Raw genomic sequence first — 20,423 nt, forward strand, 5'->3', positions numbered from 1 at the left:
AACTTTTGGCTTGACTGCCAATTAGTGGTAAAGAAACAGTGTCTGAATAGATCTTATCAACGAGAACTGAGTATGGAAGACAAGGACATGTCTATTGAAGGGGCCATTGCAAATCACTGATGATAGTATAATGGCCAAGCCTAGTACTTGCAGTTAGGATGACATTCATTCATTCATTCATTAATTAATGTGAGTGGGCTTACCGGTTTCTGAATCTCTCTCACAGTGTGTGTGATCCATCTACGTGGTGTCTTCGGACGGATGATTCATGCCAGGGTTTCTCCAGTGTGGGCGAGAAAGCATTCATATGCTGTTAAATGATGTCATGCCATCTCCACAACAATAGCCAATGTCTGGAGTTCACTTTGCCTTTCATGAAGAATTTAGCCTCATCACACATAGTAAAATACTTATTTGGTCCTTCTCATTTGAGAGATAATTAGTGCATATCATATGGTTATGTAGCAGACACCTCTTTTTTAAGCAGGCTATTAAGCCTAATACATAGAATAGTTATTCTAGCATACAAAGTGGCTGAGAGGTTGTAGTAGGCTGCTATACACTAGGCTGACAAATCCAGGAATGGTATTGCAGAAAGCCTGCCAGACAGTGTGGTGCAGAGGGGCCTCACAGGCATTGTGTTACTGTGTGTGTGTGTGTGTATATGTGCTAGTGATCGAGTCAGCATGCGGTTACTGCAGTTATTTAGGTCACAGTGAGTGTTCCCTAGCATCATCCTGCTCTCGCGAGCTTAGGCGAAACAGAATGTAAGCTCGCGAGATCAGGATGGTTCGTATGAGGTTAAGTTTCCCAGACGTCAGGTGTCTGTCACACTGGGTCCTCTGTCAGCCCTCGGTGGACGAGTTTAGAACTACACCTTGTTAGTACGTCAGTCAGCTCTATGGCTCTAGAGAGCCTTATGACTTGGTCAGGGGGTATATCAGCGAAGCATGAGGCCAGCTCATGGTTTTTCATGCTAGGTTTGACTTCATATAGCCATAGGCATGTTGACAGAATGTTAAAGCTGTAGATCACTAAAGTAAGGACTATAGCAATGTAGGGCCCAGAGTTTTTCCGCACCGTGTCTGTCGACTTGTTATTGGCGATCACTAACTAGGGACAGGAGTTTTCCTGGTCAGGTGACAGGTCACATGGCCAGGAAAAAAACAATAAACCCTGAAAATATTAACCATATGGATCCATAGATTGGATTGGCATTGAGTCGTTTATTTACAAAAACAGAAAAGCACAGTTACATGAACAAATAACAGTCACACAGGATAGAATTGATGGGTCATACAAATGCTGCATACGGAGGAGACCTGGCAGTGGTTCTACTGGACACCAGTCTTGGGGTCAATTTCATTTCAATTCAGGAATTACACTGAACATATAATTCCAATTATCTTCAACGCTCAATAAGGAACATTGGGAAATGAAATTTGGTTTACTTTATGAATTGACTGGAATTGAAATGGAATTGACCCCAACCCCGCCTGACACTTATTTACATCATAATTTAAAGGAAAATAAAACAACAGTGATAATTGATGGTTTTGTGGTAGTGAAACAGTCTGGTTCCTCGTGGTTTAAAATCTGAGCCCCGTTAGTCTCGTTCTGCCTGTCCTCTCTTCCCTTACCATTTCCTCCCTGTGTGATTTTGCTGGTCTAAAACTTGAACTCTTTGTATTTCTTGGCACCACTTCGTGTGTCTTGGGGCTGGGCCTTCCTCTTCTTTTGCTGTGGGAGAGAGAGAAAGGGAAATGAGAGTGCGAGAGAGAAAAAAATAGGTTGTCAATATTGTCATACAACAGTGAAAACACTACTTCCCCCCCCCTTCTACCCCTCTACTAACCCCCTATCCCGGCACAACATGTTGACATAGGTCTCTGTGCTACTGAGTACAGAACAGCCGTTATGAAGCAGGAGGGGTTCCGACACACACGCACACACATTATCTCTACAGGGCTGATAAGAGGGAGAGAGGAAGGAGGGAGGGAGATAGCTGTGCATGTACACGCCCCTTTCAAACACTGATATTACAGGAGGATAGTCATATTCACAAGAATAGAGATTACATTTTTAAAAAGCAAGACCTTGCAATATTAGTTATTATGAAAGTGGATTTTAAAAACATTGGATTTCTGGAGCTAAAGTTGTAATAGGGATTTAGGTGTTGAAATCCCTCATACTAGTAAAGATCATAAAAATGTCCCTCTAGTCTTCCCATCTAGAGTTTGTTTTTGCTTCCTTTTGAACTGAAAACTGGTAATACAAACACTCTTAACCTCAGCAAGGCTCTAGTGGTCTAATACATTTCAAAAACCGAGAATGAGATTTCCAGTATGCTAGCCTGCAGTCGCTCCCTCCTCTCACCTTCTGTTTGGCGGCGTGCTCGGCCACCATGTCGCTGAAGTCCTCCTTCTCCACCTGGGCCTCCTGGTTCCTGACGTGCTCTTCGTACTTCTGGGTCATGGCCATTGGGTCCAGCTCCAACTCCTCTGGGGCCAGGGCTACCTCCACCCCCTGGGACTCCTGGCCTCCACCCGCCTTACGACCAGCCATCGCCTAGAGAGGGATAAAGAGAGAGCGAGAGGGGGGTTCAAACAAAAGACAATCTGAAATGGTAGTGGCACCCTAATTTCCTAGTGTGTGTGTGTGTGTGTGTGTGTGGGGTACGACTGCGTCCAAATGGTTTGGAGACCTGGCCGAAAATAGTTCACTATAGATCGGATGCTGATTCGGGCGCAGTCATAGTGTGTGTGTGTATGATCCTGAGGATGGATGTAGATGTGTTGACTACGCAATGCATTCATGTACAGTATGTATCAAAACTTGCATGAAAGCAGACGTTGTTCTTACCCCCGATACGTCGTAGATGTGTGTGGATGCCATCATGGCTGCCCCTCCAGAGCCCGTTCTCCTCTCTGGGAGCACCGTGAACAGCTGAGGAGTCTCATTCCTACACATAATTCAGTAGAAATAAATCACTAGAAGATACAAACTCACACATTCACAGCCTAGGTAGCACAACACACACAATAGAGAATACACACACACAGCTTAAGTAAGGCCACACACTCACCCGTCCATGGCCTCCTCGATCTTCTTCTTCCTCAGCTCGATGAGCTCTGGAGTCTCCATACCAGCAGGCACTGACGAGAAGCCTCCTGGGGTGATCAGACCACTGGGGGGAGAGGCATATACAAAACGCACACAGGTTTGGAGTTGGAACACTGATCAAGGTACTCAAGTCAACCAAATGCAAATGTTATTCCGTGCGATCAAAGGCCAATTGATCCAACAGTATAAAGAGACTGGTTCATTTCAAGTCAATGTCAACATGTTGTGTTTCAAACGTCCAGTAAACAACATGTGAATGTCTACCTGTCGGCCGGTGTGAAGAAGCCGGTTTCGTCTGGTTTCTCCTCGTCGCTCTCATCTTCCTCCTCTTCCTCTGAAGACTCCTCATCTGAAGGCTCCAGCTCTCCCCACGGCGTACGATCCACCTCCTCCTCCTCAGCCTTAGCCTACACAGAGAGAGAGAGAGAGACACACACACACACACACACACACACACACACACACACACACACATTAGGCCACCAGTCAATACACCAATAGATTAAAAGCAGACTGGTTGTATGATATAGGCATATGTGGTAGTGAGTGTAGGGAAGTTTGGTGTATGGTAGATATTAGGGGTATGAGGCAGGATTGTAGAGTATCCATCAGTGTATGAGGAGGATCTTACCTGGAAGTCTCCTGCATTGGTCCCGAACACATCACCGTACAGAGGCTTGCCGGTCTCATCTACAGGAGGCTTCCCCCAACCACCAGCATGGTAACCAAACGAACAGCTCTGAGAGGAGGGAGAGAACGAGAGCGGAAGAGGGGGAGTCATTCGTCTGTAATGAGCTTCACGATACTGAAACATTTCAATACAGTGTTAATACTTTTGTAACAAGTCGGTAAATTGTTAAAGAGCGTGTCTCTGTTAAAGTCGAGCCTACCTCTGGGATGGGTGAGTTGAGTCCAGGGATCTTGAGGTTGGGATAGGAGGGAGGGGGCCCGTATCTCTGCATGGCGATGAGCCAGGGAGGGGGCACCTTGTGGGAGTTCTACACAGAGAGGGGGGAGGGGAGGGTGAAGCAATTTTATTGACAAGACCATTGTGTATCAGTGTCATTCTGCTCTCAAAAAGACAACCATCATCATCAACACAATTATTTTAGTCAAATGAAATAAAGCATAACTATAAAGCTGTCCAGCAACAATAACGTTAGTGGCGAGATAACAATAACATGAAGTAGTGAAGTAGTAGATGAGGATGAAGATTTACTCACCGGTCCAACCGGCATGCCCAGAGCGATACGCAGTTCATCTGACAGATCGCCTGGTTTCTTCTCCTTCAGCCTCGTCTCAAACTCTTTCCCCTGAGAGAGAGAGAGAGAGAGAGAGAGAGAAGAGAGAGGCCAGTGTGAGAACCAGAAACCTACCAGAGCAGTCCACTGACAACCAGGATTTCATTCAACAAGGAACTATTGAAGGAAACCCAAAATCAACCACATAGTAGAGCTGGGCCATATGGACAAAAATCCATATCGCGATAAATCCCCTAAATGTATGTGATAATGATAAATAGAGTGGTAAGTTTATAACGTTCATGTGCTAGGGAAGTGAATTTGAAATAATTCACTATTCAAATAATGTCATGACATTTTTGGGGGGGATATCCGGATAGTCGAAAGAGACGGGTTAGTTGACAACGTCACCCAAAAAAACGACGCGCATGCTTCAATGGTGCAGAAGTCCGTGAGTTGTTATGATTCTGGATGGCCAGATGGCTACCAGCAACGATGTGAAACTGCCACGTGGGGGAATCGTAAGTGACTCGTTTCAGCTAGGCCGTCATTGTAAATAAGAATTTGTTCATAACTGACTTGCCTAGTTAAATAAAAGGTTAAATAAATAATAAATAAATAAAAGCTCATTTCATCTTGTTCTTGATACCATGTCTTGTTTTGAGGTGTTTTGACTAATTTCATGTCAATGCTAATATGGCAAAAATGTGCTAGCTAGCTAACCAACAACTGTAACGATGTATTTGAGACAACAAGTGCTCTTTGTGCAAATGTATTTATGTTTTCAATAAACATAGAATATAGTTTACATGTTGTCAACAATCTAACCCAACCCTGTGTGTTTTGCCCCATTGTTGCGCACACATCGGTTTTGTTGCTAAACAACCAACCTGTCTATACATGTAAAACTAATAAAACTTGTTTAAACTTGCGAATGCTACCTGCCCCAATGCATAGTGCCAACTGTAAAGTTTGGTGGAGAAGGAATAATGGTCTGAGGCTGTTTTTCATTGTTTGGGCTAGGCTCCTTAGTTCCAGTGAAGCGAAATCTTAACGTGACAGCATACAATGACATTCAAGACAAACACCTTTGGGATGAATTGGTACGCAGACTGCGAGCCAGGCCTAATTGCCCAACATCAGTGCCCGACCTCACTAATGCTCTTGTGGCCAAATGGAAGCAAGACCCTGCAGCAATGTTCCAACATCTAGTAGAAAGCCATCCCAAAAGAGTGGAGGCTGTTATAGCAGCAAAGGGGGGACCAACTCCATATTAATGCCCATGATTTTGGAATGAGATGTTCGACAAGCAGGTGTCCACATACTTTTGGTGTAGTATATCTACCTCGTAGTAGAGGTCTCCATGGATGGAGAGTTTAGGCTTCATCTGCCACTTGAAGAAGGCGTCGTGGAGCTTCTGGTAGTCAATGTCGATCTTGCCCATCTTGGGACGAACCTTCTCCCTCATCTTGGTCTTCATGGTCTTGGCATCCTCCTGTGAACAGGGAACATAGCGATAAAGAGTTTACACAGGATAAAACAGATGCATATTAGATTGTGTCCTACTACATAGAAATACATCAGGGTTCCCCAACTGGAGGCCCGTGGGTCGAATTTGGCACGCAGGTGATTTTATTTGGCCCCTCGAGTTTATTTTACTTTTTGGGGGGACTGTAAAAACACTAGCAAATCAGCTCCAAGTGATTTTCATTTTGGAAATCTGTTCCAAAGTATAATAGAGAGATATACTGTATGTGATCAAATGCGGCACGTGCCCCATTAGATTTGTCCTGTTGTTGTTTTTCTGTAATACTACTAGCCACCTACCAATTTTATAAAGTTGGTTTTAGCTAGCCCAGACAGGTTCCCAATCTCCCAACCTCAATTAGCTACCAAGAAGCCATTTCAGGCTATCAATCAAGTTAGAGTAGCTAGCTTGTCTAATTATCTTAGCTGGCATGCCTGCTGGCAAGGTTGGTAGACTTTAGAAAAGCAAGCAATTACTAAATGTACTGAATAAGACTCACATTCCTTTCAATCTTTTACCCCGATTTTAGCAGAGATTCAGATTTAGTTTCTTAAAAAATAAATCACCACCAGTCAGGAGGATACAGACAGCTCAAGAGATATGTCTAGATGTGCAGAAAAATATATTTTTTTTACGTGATCATATACAAATGCAAGCAAGGTTTGAAATTATTATGTTTTAGTCAAATTTGATATCTGTGCTTCTTGCAGTCAACAAATTTGTAATTATGTTCCGGGCCCCTGACCATCCGCTCAAGAAAAATCAAGTTGATGATCCCCGAAATACATGGCCCTTCCGTACTAGGTAATCACAGATAAAAGCAATGCCCCAACCACATTCTTACACCTATCTAGTCATGATGGATCCGTGTTTACCTCAAAGAGGAAAGCATTCAAACATGAGTACATCCCAAAATGGATCCACTTATATTGCCACCAGCTTGTGGCCCCCTGTACCCACTCAACCCCAACCAGTCACCCACCTTCTCTTGCAGAGCCTCTCTCATCTCCTGGATGCCCGTCCTCTTGATGAACTCTGGCAACTCAAAGGGGGGCTTCTCTATACCCCTCTTGCCCTGGAGGTACTTCCTCTTGAAGCACCAGTGTCGGGGGACAGGGACCGTGTTCCTGGTTGCCTTCAGGTGTACCAGCAGCTTGGGCTCCTGGGCCGTCACATCGTGCATCTCCACCACGTCAGGACGCGCCACCAACTGGAGAGGAGGAGAGAGGGAGGGGGATGACAGGAGAGAAGGGAGCGAAAAGAGAGGTGATATAGTTGGGAGGTCACATGCTGACTAGACCGGGGATGCGCATGCGCCATCGCTCGCATGTTAATTTTGTCCATCCACACCAGACACGATCAGGACACGCAGGTTGAAATATTAAAACTAACTCTGAACCAACTATATTAATTTGGGGACAGGTCAAAACGCATGAAACATTCAAGGCCATTTAGCTAGCTTGCAGTAGCTATCATGCAGTTGTAGCTAATTTGTCCTGGGATATAAATATTGGGTTGTTAGTTTACCTGAAATGCACAAGGTCCTCTACTCTGACAATACACAGAGAAAAGGGTAACCTAGTAAGATTCTAGTAATCTCTCATCCTTCAGTCTTCTTCGGACTTTCTATGGCGGTCGGCAAACAACCTTTATTTGACCTTTATTTAACTAAGCAAGTCAGTTAAGAACCAATTGTTATTATCAATGATGGCTAGAAACAGTGGGTTAACTGCCTTGTTCAGGGGCAGAACGACAGATTTTTACATTGTCAGCTCAGGGATTCGATCTTGCAACCTTTCGGTTACTAGTCCAACGCTCTAACCACTAACCACTGCCGCCCCAACTTTATGGTGCATTATAACACCCGACTGGAGTGTGGACCTCAGTTCAGCTTTCAATCACCCACGTGGGTATATGCTTCTAAAAACCAATAACGAGATGGGAGAGGCGGGACTATTTTAGCGCCTGGCTACGCAGACACTCATTGACGTGTGCGAGCGGTTATGGTTGAAACGAATCAATAACATGTATGTGTACATTTATTTTTGGTGTGGTCAGCACGCCAGACGATCCCGCAGGTGAAGAAGCCGGATGTGGAGGTCCTGGGCTGGCATGGTTACGCATGGTCTGCGGTTGAGGCCGGTTGGACGTACTGCCAAATGATCTAAAACGATGTTGGAGGCGGCTTATGGTAGAGAAATGAACATAAAATTATCTGACAACAGCTTTGGTGGACATTCCTGCAGTCAGCATGCCAATAGCACGCTCCCTCAAATCTTGAGATATATGTGGCATTGTGTTGTGTGACAAAAATGCACATTTTAGAGTGCTGTTATTGTCCCAGCACAAGGTGCACCTTTGTAATGATCATGCTGTTTAATCAGCTTCCTGATATGTCACACCTGTCAGGACAGGTACATTAGCGTGTCTAGTTTAAGAAACAGACGCCTCACAAGTCCTCAACTGGCAGCATCATTAAATAGTACACGCAAAACACCAGTCTCAACGTCAACAGTGAAGAGGCGACTCCGGGAGTTCTTGAAATTTTCCAGATTGAATTACCTTCATGTCTTAAAGTAATGATGGACTGTCGTTTCTCTTTGCTTATTTGAGCTGTTCTTGCCATAATATGGACTTGGTCTTTTCCAAATAGGGCTATCTTCTGTATACCAACCCTACCTTGTCACAACAACTGATTGGCACAAATGCATTAAGAAGGAAGGAAAGAAAGAAAATCCACAAATAAACTTTTAACAAGGCACACCTGCTAATTGAAATGCATTCCAGGTGACTACATCATGAAGCTGGTTGAGAGAATGCCAAGAGTGTGCAAAGCTGTCAAGGCAAAGGCTGGCTACTTTGAAGAATCTCAAATATAAAATATATTTTGATTTGTTTAACACTTTTTTGGTTACTACATGATTCCATGTGTTATTTCATAGTTTTTGATATCTTCACTATTATTCTACAATGTAGAAAACTATAAAAAATAAAGAAAAACCCTTGAATGAGTAGATGTGTTCAAACTTTTGACTGGTACTGTGTGTGTGTGTGTGTGTGTGTGTGTGTGTATAGTCAGTACTTATAACATTAATGATACAGAGCATTAATGACACCAGCTAGATCTTATAACCACTATGTTATAAGAAAGTGGTTTACCTGTTTGAGTTCAGCCACAGTCAGTCTGTTCATCCTTCTCAGCTTCTTCTTAGATAGCTTGGGAACATCTGGTCTGATCTCCTGTACACACGGAGAGAGATGGGGAGAGATGGAGAAAGGGGAGTAAGGAGGAGGACTTCCATGGTCAACAGTTCCAAAGGAGTAATTGACAACATGAACAGGAAGACACTATCCCCATGTCCCAATCCTCTAACTTTCTCTCTGAAAGGGAGAGAACAAGTGCACACTACTTAGGGCAGTAGGCTAGATAATTGAGACACCGAGTATAAACAGTCCTGCTCAAGAATTTGCCTTGTTCATCCAAGCCAAGGAATGAGGAAAACATAGGATAGATGAATACTAACATCATCACTGTCATCGCTGTCTTTTGCCTCCTCCTCGAACCCCTTCTTCTTCAACATGGTAGGAGCCTCCTTCTCTTTCTCCGGCTCCTTCTCCTTCTCTTTCTTCACATCGTCAGTCAGCTGAGGGATGAAAAAAAAAATTTAAAAAAAAAAACTGTGAGAGGGACGGAGACAAAGCCAGTTAAGTGAAGAAATTTACTAAACACTCAAACAGAAAACCCATATCCAAATTTAACAACAATATATTGTATTTCATAAGAGGTCATCAAAACGGTAAATAATAAGGTCAAGAAGATTGTGGACAAATCTGTAGGATGTTTTGACGGATCATTTGTTAATTCGTTATGAATAAACAAATAATCAAAACAGAGCAGGCTCTCACCTTGAAGGCCTCAAAGATCCTCTTGAAGAAGATGAAGTTAGGATCGTAGATCTCCGGTTCCTCAGTGACGTACTCGATCTCCACCTCATGCTCTTTCTCCTTCCCGCCATCCTCCTCTTTCTTCTCCACCGCCTGCTCCCTCTTTTCCTGCACACGCCTCTTCTTGTTCTTCTTCTTGCGGTTCCTACGCTTGCGGTTTTTCTGAGAAGGGAAGAGAGAAAATGTCAGGAAATAGCACCATTTCTTAATCCACACACCAACTCAGTGGCCTTGTGGTTGGAGTGTCCGCCCTTCAATTCTAAGGTTGTGAGTTCAATTCCCTGCTGAGTCGCAGCCTTCTGAATTCACATTGGAGAAGCTCCAAGGTTCTTCCCCTCTGTTGCCTTTTGAAAAGGAGGCAAGGAGAGAGGACGCGAGGAATCAAGAAAAGACAATTGAGATTCACCCACAGACAGCAGGAGAGAAGTTGTGAATGAGAACAATGCTCACATCTTTCTTGGAGAGAGAACTGTCATCCTCTTCCGTCTCAGACAGGACGGGGGCGGAGGAGTTGTTCATCTCCATCTCCTGGCTCTCCTCCTCCTCTTCTTCTGGAAAAGGATAGAAAACAACAGGACATTCACTGACCAGTTCAAGCTCCTACAAGGCTCTGAACCCAGATAACAAGAACTAGGACAGCAGTACTTAGAATAGAAAGATACCATGAGAGTTAGAGGTTTGGTTGATGTTAACTTACTGAAAGATATGAAGAAATATTCAATAAATATATTTTATAAATAGAGTTAGCTTAATTTATTTGTTTAAGTCATGATTTTGTCATTTGTTAAGGATTTATGCATAATCCAACTCCACTGTTCTGACCTGTGGGAGCGGTGCTTAGCTGCTCCTGTCTGATCTCCTTTAGTTGGAGGATCTTCTCCAGGGCCTGAGGGATCTTAGGGCCAATGCCCACCTCCTCTCCCTGCCACACCTGTTAAACAAACGACACACACACACACACACACACACTAGATTTTCTTAGGTCAGGTGTCTCCTGATACTAAACATATCGCAAATCAATTTCTTCTAAATCTTACACTGAGCAGACTTCTACAGCGGCTGAATTCTTACCTGAGATAACTCACTAAATGAAAACGTAAGTTGCAAGCATCCAGTTCAATTGACATGGGTGTTAAGTATTTTGTCCCTTATGTTTAAGAGCACAAAGTAGACTACGACAAACAATATTTACAAGGGAAATGTCTATTAGTTTGACGTTCAGTCGTACCTCTCTGGCGTCCTCTCCTGGCGGTGGGGGAACTCTCTGTCTCTGGGTATGCATCATGGACATTCCAGGAGGGGGTGGGTTCATTCCACCAGGATTTATACCAGGAGGGGGTGGGTTCATACCTACAACACAGCAAGACCCACATTTTGATTTACACCAACCGTGTCGATGTACCGCGGTGGTGTTATGTAAGCACGAAACAGAAGAAAATGGACAGAAACAGGGAGGGACTATCTGGACATGTCCATTAAGAAACGATTGTTATAATTTTCTGTAGAGAACGACCAATATGAGTTTTGAAGGGCCGATATTGAGAACATTTTTAAAAAATTGCCAATATTTTATGGCAATAATACATATAATTCAATTTGAACATTTTAATAACAAATGTTCCCATATACAGCCATGTATGGCTTCAACAAATCAGTTATACAACCATACAATCAATTTGACTTTGTTTTTAACAATATAACTATTTACATAATAGTACATTTCTTGATAAACTGGGTGAAGCAAGATTGCATAGGCCTACTCACAATACAGCTGAATTCATATTTAAGAGGACTGTCTTCATGCATTGATTTATTGACTCCTTTTGGCCTTTTTCAGTAGTCTACGGGGCAACAGAAGACAATCTGTTGCCCTTTCATTTGAGACCACGTTAGGCCTACTAATCAATCCAATTTTTATAGAAGTAGCCCATTGTCTTCTTTTTTTTAAATGGGTTGTCTCTTTAAGAGACATGACACCACTCCTGTGTCATGTAACCAGAGCATGTGAGTGGAGCCTAGAGAGGAGCGTGCCGAATTTGACTGGAGCGCAGAGCGAGTTTCCCCAAAGGCTGGAGCAACCGCTCCAATTTCGCTCCAGTACCACTTATTTCACGAGATCAGGACATGCATTTGTAGTCTACTTGTGTGCTGCTATAGCCCCTTGCTTTAGCTACGGTCATGGAGTTTGCTAAAGATTTTCATAAAGAAACTGAAAAAAACACAGGTGCAAAATCAAGGTGATTACAAAGATGAGGACCAAGAGCAAGAGAGGGAGTGCGGTGATGTAGTGTCCACTAAAGAATCATTGTGGAATCTGAAAAGAATCGCATCCCGAAAGCATGATGCTGTATTACATGCACATGCTAACAGAAAGGAACGAGGTGGGTAGCTAGCTAAGTGCATCAATGTAGCTAATTATTCATAAACAAAAAATCTGATCTCTTAAAAAGTGTGCTTCATTTTTGTTCTATTATCTATACAATAGGCTATCATTGATTTTGGCTCAATAGGCCTAACATATTACCTCTCTCAAGAGGATTTCTGTTTCGATAGGGTTATCTTTCCTAAAAAAACTTTTCGCCTACATAAAGAAAAACTCATCATCCCTGCCCAGCCTGGCAAGAGTGGGCGGAAGGGTGTTTAGCATCCATTGGCTCTGCAATCGCAGAGAGGGTATTCTCCGCTACTGGGCTACTCTCCAGGCACCATCACATGAGCCTGAAGCCACAGACTCTGGCCAAACTTGTGTTTATAAAAGTGAATTCAAAAAGCACTGTCATGGAGTTCACTAAATATTTTCATAAATAAACTGAAAAAGCACACAAGTGCAAAATCAAGGTTAATTACTAAGATGAGGAGCCTAATAAGGCATTTTTCATTTCATTTTTATTTCGTTTTAAGTCACGGCCTACATCCGCAATTTATAGACTATGGTGATTTAATACAATTAAATGTTTAAATGCTGAAAGCGTAATGTTCCTGCCAGCCTAGTGTGTTGCACTCGTAAATGCTTCACAATTTATTAATTTGTAGGCCATAGCCTTGAAATAGGCTAATAATATAGCCTAAATAATAAATGTTCCTTCTTAGGCTATTTGTCTGGCTCCTTGGAAAGGATGTGGAGCGCCAGAGTGGTGCGCAAGCACCGCTCCGTGAGCGAAGAACGGGATTTTCGATGCTCAACTCCGCTCACATACTCTGCATGTAGTCAGGCAGTTCGGCTCGGGCAGGTCGGCTCAGCAAGGGAAAGACAAGTCATTTAGCTAACTCAGTGAAGTAACAACATTTTTGGTAGTGCTGAACAATTTGTGCCTTTTGAGGTCGGTTCAGTTTCGGTTGAATTACTAGAAATAATCTCGGTTTAGATTATTTGGGTTGAATACTGTAACACCACTGAATAATTTATTAAATGTACTTTAATAAAATATTTCAGTTGTGTATATTACATTTGTTGTATTGATTACTATTATCTCATTCCAAGTCATCATCAGCTGTTGCCTATGCGGTCTGACAAAATCACTATTTTTTAGTTCTTCAAAGTAAATAAGGCATACTTTTATGACTGCTGAATACCAACTATCAATAACTATCAGTACGGAGAAAAAATGTATGAAATGTATGCATTCAATACTGTAAGTCACTCTGGACATTTTTTTTAAACTTTGATCCTGTATTTTCAGTTAGATACCTCGCAAAGCAACAGCTGCTCTCTATATCCCTTCACGATCATGCATTCTTGTCTCTTCTGTAGCAGGCGTGAAAAATAAACAGACCGGTCAAGTACACTGAACAAAAATAAACAACATTTAAAGTGTTGGTCCCATGTTTCATGAGCTGGAATAAAAGATAACAGAAATTTGACATCCCTGTGAGTGAGCACTTCTTCTTTGGCAAGATAATTCATCCACCTGACAGGTGTGGTATATCAAGAAGATGACTAAACAGCATGATAACCTTGTGCTGGGGACATTAAATGCCACTCTAAAATGTGCAGTTTTGTTACACAAACACAATGCCACAGATGTCTCAAGTAGAGGGAGCGTACAATTGGCATGCTGACTGCAGGAATGTCCACCAGAGCTGTTGCCAGAGAATTGAATGTTAATTTCTCTACAATAAGCCGCCACCAACGATGTTTTAGAGAATTTCGCAGTACGTGCAACTGGCCTCACAACCGCAGACCACTTGTATGGCGTCCTGTGGGCGAGCGGTTTTCTTATGTTAATGTTGTGAACAGAGTGCCCTATGGTGGTGGTGGGGTTATGGTATGGGCAGGAATAAGCTATGGACAACGAACACAATTGCATTTTATTGATGGCAATTTGAATGCACTAAAATATCGTGATGAGATCCTGAGGCCCACTGTGATACACATCTGTATTCCCAGTCAGGTGAAATCCATAGATCAGGGCCTCATTTATTTATTTCAATTGACTGATTTCCTCATATGAACTGTAACTTCACTGAAATTGTTGAATGATGCGTTTATCTTTTTGTTCAGTAGAGATGTGCAATGGTTTATGATCATTGTAGTTAATTACCACGTTTTATGCGCTAGACTATGTAGAATATTGGCCTATTGGAAACTACATCACACAGTTCAGGCTGGATATGATTTATCTCTAGAGAAACTGTGCAATGCGCGCATTGAGCTCACAGAAGAAAAAAAACGAACTAAATGGAATTCAAATAATTGAACCGACGACGCAATTCGTTTTTTTAAAACTGAAAAGTAACTTACATTTTGGTTAATCGCTCAGCACAAACACAGCTTTAAAGTTAGCATACTTTGTGTTAGGGTTTGCATATTAGGAATCACAAATAAAGTTAGTGTAGTGAAATGACGTTCGCTAGCATCCCATTCTCATCGATGGGGCTGCAGTGGAGCAGGTGGAGAGCTTCAAGTTCCTTGGTGTTCTCATCATCAACAAACTAACATGGTCCAAGCACACCAAGACAGTCGTGAAGCGGGCACGACAAAACCTATTCCTTCTCAGGAGACTGAAAAGATTTGGCATGGGTCCTCAGATCCTCAAAAGGTTCTACAGCTGCACCATCGAGAGCATCCTGACTGGTTGCATCCCTGCCTGGAATGGCAACTGCTCGGCCTCCGACGACAAGGCCCTACAGAGGGTAGTGTGAACGGCCCAGTACATCACTGGGGCCAAGCTTCCTGCCATCCAGGACCTCTATACCAGGCGGTGTCAGAAGAAGTCCCTAAAAATGGTCAAAGACTCCAGCCACCCAAGTCATAGACTGTTCTCTCTGCTAACGCACGGCAAGCGGTACCGGAGCACCAAGTCTAGGCCCAAGAGGCTTCTAACCAGCTTCTACCCCCAAGCCATAAGACTCCCGAACATCTAGTCAAATGGCTACCCAAACTATTTGGTCACTTTAATAACTCTACCAACATGTACATACTACCTCAACTGACCGGTGCCCCCGCACATTGACTTTGTACCGGCACCCCACTGTATATGTTGTTATTTTTTACTGCTGCTCTTTAATTACTTGTTACAATTATCTCTTATTCTTAGCCATATTTTTTGTTGAAACTGCACTGTTGGTTAGGGGCTTGTAAGTAAGCATTTCACTAAGGTTTCACCTGTTGTATTCGGTGCATGTGACTAACAAAATTTGATTTGATTAGCTAGCAAAAGTTAGCTCTATGCTGAATGTTGTTTACCTAGCTAGCTACTGGTATGTTGCTTTCAGGGTTTTCGTAAAAATTTGCCGCCGGACAGTGTGATTATAATTTACCTGAACACTAACGCATTAGGGTGTCCACCCACAGTGATCAAAATCACATTTAGATGATTGTAATTCATCTTAACAGAATAGAAATGTGCCTGTAAAGGTAATAAAACAAAGTAGAATGATGTTCTTATACCAACATGACAGGTTTTATTGAAAAGCAAAACATTGCCCATTGCGTCTTCCTCCCTGCTATAAATCATAAATGAATATATGTAAATTTCAAAAAACATTACGCCTAGAAGAACAAGCCGCCTACACAGTAATAAAACTTGTAAAATAATAATGTGTTTAACATAACTTGCGAACGACCTGTCCTATAGACTATTTGTATGAATATTTTTTACTAATAAATAACAAAACACAGCTGTTTTAAAATACAATCTAGGCCTGAACATTTTAATTAGGCCTAATAAATAACAAAACATGGCAGTCTATGAACACCAGGGCTAGCCCGCCCCACTCCCGATGCTAATCAGCAACAAAGCAGTGGAAAGAGGCCGCTCTAGGAGGCCATAAAATAAAGAAATTAACCAACTGATATTGGACAATCAAATCCGATGTGTAAATAAACAACATTCGTTAAGGCTGGCTCGTGAAGAGAAAGCTTATTTTACAATGGTCCTGTAAAACGAGGCCCGACCTGTCCTGAAAGCACTGGTTACCATAGCTCAAATTATATCTCTTTTTACACTTCTACTGGATGTAAATAAACGGTATGTTATAATTTGAACTATCGTGGGGTAGTGACTCGTCACGGTGATTGCGCCATGCAAAGACGTCAAGCTCAAATTATCTCTTTTTACACTTCTACTGGATGTAAATAAACCGTATGTTATAATTTGAACTATCGTGGGGTCGTGACTCGTCACGTGTGATATATGTGGCTTATTGATAAACAACTCTGTTTCCTGCTATATGCCGTCGGCTGACTAATGACTGCAACTCTCCGATGTGAATAGTTGGCAACGATGTTTCGTTTCCAAGAGCTACTGAATAAGCTCAAATGAAATGCACCAATTTCATATGATAAGCCTACACATAATTACTCTCCTCTCTCAATCCATTGCAAATCTGTATACTATACATGACACCAGGGCGGGATATGTTGATCTTGCCTAGGGCGACAGCAGAACTGTTAAGACTGGGCCTGACGAACACAATTCGCCTCTAATTTACTTGCGTTTGCGTTGGACCTTGACATGCTCAAAGTGAGCCGCTGCTGTTGGGAAGTCAAAACTGTCCAACTCCTTGGAGCAGCTTGCGATTTGCATCAGCCTCGTTACTTTCTCCTCGAAAAAGCGAGATCTTGAGGCAGTCTTTACTGTTTTTGGAGAAAGAATCCCCTCGGTGGGCACACTGAACACAATCAACACAATCGTCGCCAATTTTGCCCAGTCGGGGTACACTTATCTGAAGGAACTTGCGTCTTTTGCGTGGGTAAAAATAGAAACGCTTAATTTCCAAGCAGCTTGAGGATTTATTAACCTATGAAGTATATTTGACTTTGAAGTTGGAGCACACCATCAATGAATAAAAAGCATTATATCGCAATCAAAAAAATGTATTCTACCGGAAACGGAACCCCTGGTTGCTTTGTAAGTGCTGCAGCTTGTATGGACATTGTCTTGCCTAACAGTTAATCAATTATCACCTTAAAAACGTCTACATTCCATGTGGCATTATTAAAGTGTGCAAAATGTATATGCAGCATGAAAGTACTAGAGTGGGTAGCTAGCAAGCAGCCCAGAGGTTCCTCAAGGACAGGCTAACTAGTTAGCAGTGGCGCCGGATTGCAGGAGTTTCACACGATAGGCAAGTGTGTTAACGTGCTATAAAGGGGAAAATCGGCTGTGCCGAAATTCAAGGGCCGATTGCCGATAACTAAGGGCTAATATCGGCCCGACCAATTACCAGTCGTTCTCTAGCGGTGTGCACTACTGACCTCTCATCATTGGGGGCATCATGCCAGGGGGTCGTGGACCCGGGTCAGACATCCTGGGCCCTGGTCCTCCATGCTGCATCTTAGCGAGCTCTTGCTGCCTCTCATGCTCCATCATCACTGCCGCCTGACAGAGAGAGGAGATATGAGGAGGAGGGAAGTAAGAGAACAGGGAAGGAAGAGAGGAGGGAAGAAAGGAAAGAAGAGAGAGAAGGGAGATATGGATGAAGGGAAGAGAGGTAGGGAAGAGCAAGAATTAGAAGATGTGATATATTTCAAGCAAGTAAAGGGACTGTAACATTACTATATGATTGGTTGTGACACAAAACTATTAATAAATTACAACAAAATCATTTAGATGGGAGAAAGCCTCCAGTCCTCACCCTCTTCTGCTGCTCCAGAAGCTCCTGCTCCTTCATGTGCTCTTCCATAGCACGGGAATCCCCCTGAACACACACACAAAATGTCAACTTTTGAAACTATTCATCACCAACTGAACATCATACCAGAACCCCTCCAGAGCCACTGCTTCCTTCCCATCGCAAGATAATACAGACTACCTTACAACTAGGGCCTAGTGTAGTTCCTAGTCAGGTAAAACTCAGGGGCCTAGATAAAACCCCCTCTGGTGGTTTGGTCTTACCTGCTGCTTGGCCCTCTCCTCATGCTGCATCATCATGGCAGCCCTCTGCTGCACCATCTTCAGCTGGTCCTCCTGGGAGAGGCCAGGGGGCATGCCTGGAGGCTCCATTCCCATATGCATCCCTGGTGGAGGGGGTCCACCCGCCATCATGCTCATCGCCTGGAGCATACCCATACCAGGTGGCATGGGCGGCATGGGCATCGGGGGCATGGGGGGGATGCCTGGCATCTGGGGGACAAAGGTAGAGGAGGAGGGAAGGGTGGTTGTTGGTAAAGTTGTTTTTGATTTGGGTAAGTAGTTCTTCCGGCACCATGTGACTTAACCAACTCCCCTTTGTTTTTACTGGTCAGGTCACATGGTAAAGGTAAAACTCCTGGTCCTGTTCATGACAGATTGATGACATGCTGCAGAGTCTATGGCTAAATAATCACAGTGATGAAATGTAAGAATGAGAGGAATTAGATTGGACTGTCTAAAAACCTTATAGGGTCGGTTGGTGCTGACCTGCGTGGTCATAGGTTTGTCATCACCCCCTTGGTTGGGCTTGCTGAGCATCACTCCAGTCTGAGTGGAAAAACACAGATGCACACAAAGACAAATGGATCAGATAAACGCATAAGATGCAATACACTCTTCCACTCTCCCCCTCACTAGCACACACTGACCTGCATCATGTATCCCTTGAGCCTGTCCAGCATCTCCTCTCTGGGGCCTAAGGAAGGAGGAAAAGACAACTGTAAACCAACAATGAACAATACAGCTGGGACAACAAGAATGATGATTTCATTACAAATGGATGGAATGAAAGGTTAATTTATATTGCTATGTAGTTAAATCAGCCACTTCGTGGAAAGCATCGCAGCATGCATGACTTGCTATTAGATCATTTATCCTTGATCCGAAAATGTGTTCGGAAGGTTTGGAGGTGCTGCAATTTTTTTTCTTGGGGGGAGGACGTTTCCGCCCATGCTGCAGATGGCTATATCGGTCCTATAATATAGGACTATTAAAGGCGTCACTGTTCGCCTCAAATTTTGTAAAAATGCGACGGGCTCAATATAGCGCTGAATTTACCTGATGGGTTGACGGTAGGTATTGTATAAACACAAACATTGACAACTTCCTTCACAACAGCTCTGTACTGCTGCATGGTCAATCCAATATTTGCATTGGCCGTGCAGCATTTACAGTGATACAGCCTTTACAGAAGTCAGGGAATTCATACTTCTAGGTACTTCGCTGAGCAGTGCAGAGCTGTTGTCAAGGAAGTGAGTTTGTGTTTATGCAGGACCTCCCGCCCTCACCTACCCTCATCAAATCATGTCAATGCCGGACCTATATTGAGCCCTCCACATTGTTACACATTTTGAGAGGGGCATGGCAATGCAATACTGAACTCTGCATGCCTCTGGAGGCTTCGCTATTGCGTCACACTATCCTTACGGCGCCTCCGACCATATTTTCGGATCAAGCATAAATTGGCTTTAAATGCTGTACAGCCAATGCAAACAGATTGACCATGCAGCGACTTTTATCAAACACCCAACCAAAACAGCAAGTTAAGATTAGCTGTTAGCTATCAACCATGATGACTCACTAACGTTAAGCAAAATACTATGCGTAGAGGTGTTGAACATGAACTTGTAGCTAATATGTATTGTTTGTGTAGATAGCGAGCGAGTTATGATAACGTTAGTTTGCACTCTCCATTACTTCCATGAGGGCCTTGCTAGCTAACTTTGCCTCGGAAGTACATATGTATGGATAGCATGTTAGCGGCTAGCTACTGCTACACACAATTCATTCAATTCAAAGCTTGCTGCTCATCGGCTTCTACTCATACCCATGTTGGGTGCGCCTAGCTCGCCTAGCTTGGCTTGAAGCTCCGGATTGCTCCATGTATTCAGGGCCGCTACAGAGCTCCCCAAGTCGGAAGGCATGGGTTCAGTCCCCGGCGGTCCGTCGGAAGCCATGTTGAAATTCTACTGAGCAATGGGACTCTACAGAAACAACAGACACGAAAACCTGACAAATCTCGCAAAGAACTATGGGGAAACCGGAAAAAGCAGTTGGAGACATCTGGGTAATGTAGTTTGTGGTAGGAGGAATAATGTTATCCATGGGTTTCCAAATTACAACCACTAGGTCGCAGTATTTAAATAAGAAAAACACGATCCTGATTCATTGCCAAATTGACATGCCAATGTGAAGTAAGAGGCAATTTATGCTTGATCTGAGAAATGTGGT

The 20,423-nt window shown here is 43.2% G+C and overlaps 1 protein-coding gene across 2 annotated transcripts; it reads right to left on the bottom strand.

The window, feature by feature from the left end:
• Positions 1 to 1,206: 1,206 nt before the first annotated feature.
• LOC106608993 (splicing factor 3B subunit 2) lies at positions 1,207 to 20,197 on the bottom strand. Of its 2 annotated transcripts, none has more exons than XM_014207310.2 (22): positions 20,020 to 20,197; positions 18,842 to 18,888; positions 18,657 to 18,740; positions 18,177 to 18,404; positions 17,917 to 17,979; positions 17,537 to 17,660; positions 11,066 to 11,187; positions 10,660 to 10,768; positions 10,288 to 10,388; positions 9,799 to 9,999; positions 9,417 to 9,536; positions 9,052 to 9,132; positions 6,875 to 7,102; positions 5,710 to 5,859; positions 4,347 to 4,436; positions 4,014 to 4,121; positions 3,755 to 3,862; positions 3,388 to 3,530; positions 3,086 to 3,187; positions 2,863 to 2,962; positions 2,377 to 2,568; positions 1,207 to 1,740 (listed from the first exon to the last, which is right to left on the bottom strand). In XM_014207310.2, exons 1-22 carry the CDS (start codon positions 20,147 to 20,149, stop codon positions 1,669 to 1,671), a joined length of 2,703 nt encoding a protein of 900 aa, XP_014062785.1. In that variant the 5' UTR covers positions 20,150 to 20,197; the 3' UTR covers positions 1,207 to 1,668. The 2 variants fall into 2 exon arrangements, with proteins under 2 accessions (XP_014062785.1, XP_014062786.1); XM_014207311.2 differs by having other exon boundaries at positions 18,681 to 18,740; positions 20,020 to 20,188.
• Between the last annotated feature and the right edge of the window lie 226 nt (positions 20,198 to 20,423).

This window comes from Salmo salar, chromosome ssa07, assembly GCF_905237065.1.
Source record: "Salmo salar chromosome ssa07, Ssal_v3.1, whole genome shotgun sequence".
In the NCBI taxonomy this organism is placed as follows: domain Eukaryota; kingdom Metazoa; phylum Chordata; class Actinopteri; order Salmoniformes; family Salmonidae; genus Salmo; species Salmo salar.

Bases quoted from the DNA above. Each gene is read 5' to 3' on its own strand.
- LOC106608993 (XM_014207310.2), bottom strand. From the start codon at position 20,149: ATGGCTTCCGACGGACCGCCGGGGACTGAACCCATGCCTTCCGACTTG. The intron at 10,769-11,065 runs GTACGACTGAAC...TTTGTTTAACAG, and splicing joins CAGGAGAGGACGCCAGAGAG to GTGTGGCAGGGAGAGGAGGT. The intron at 2,569-2,862 runs GTAAGAACAACG...ATCCCTCTCTAG, and splicing joins ACATCTACGACGTATCGGGG to GCGATGGCTGGTCGTAAGGC.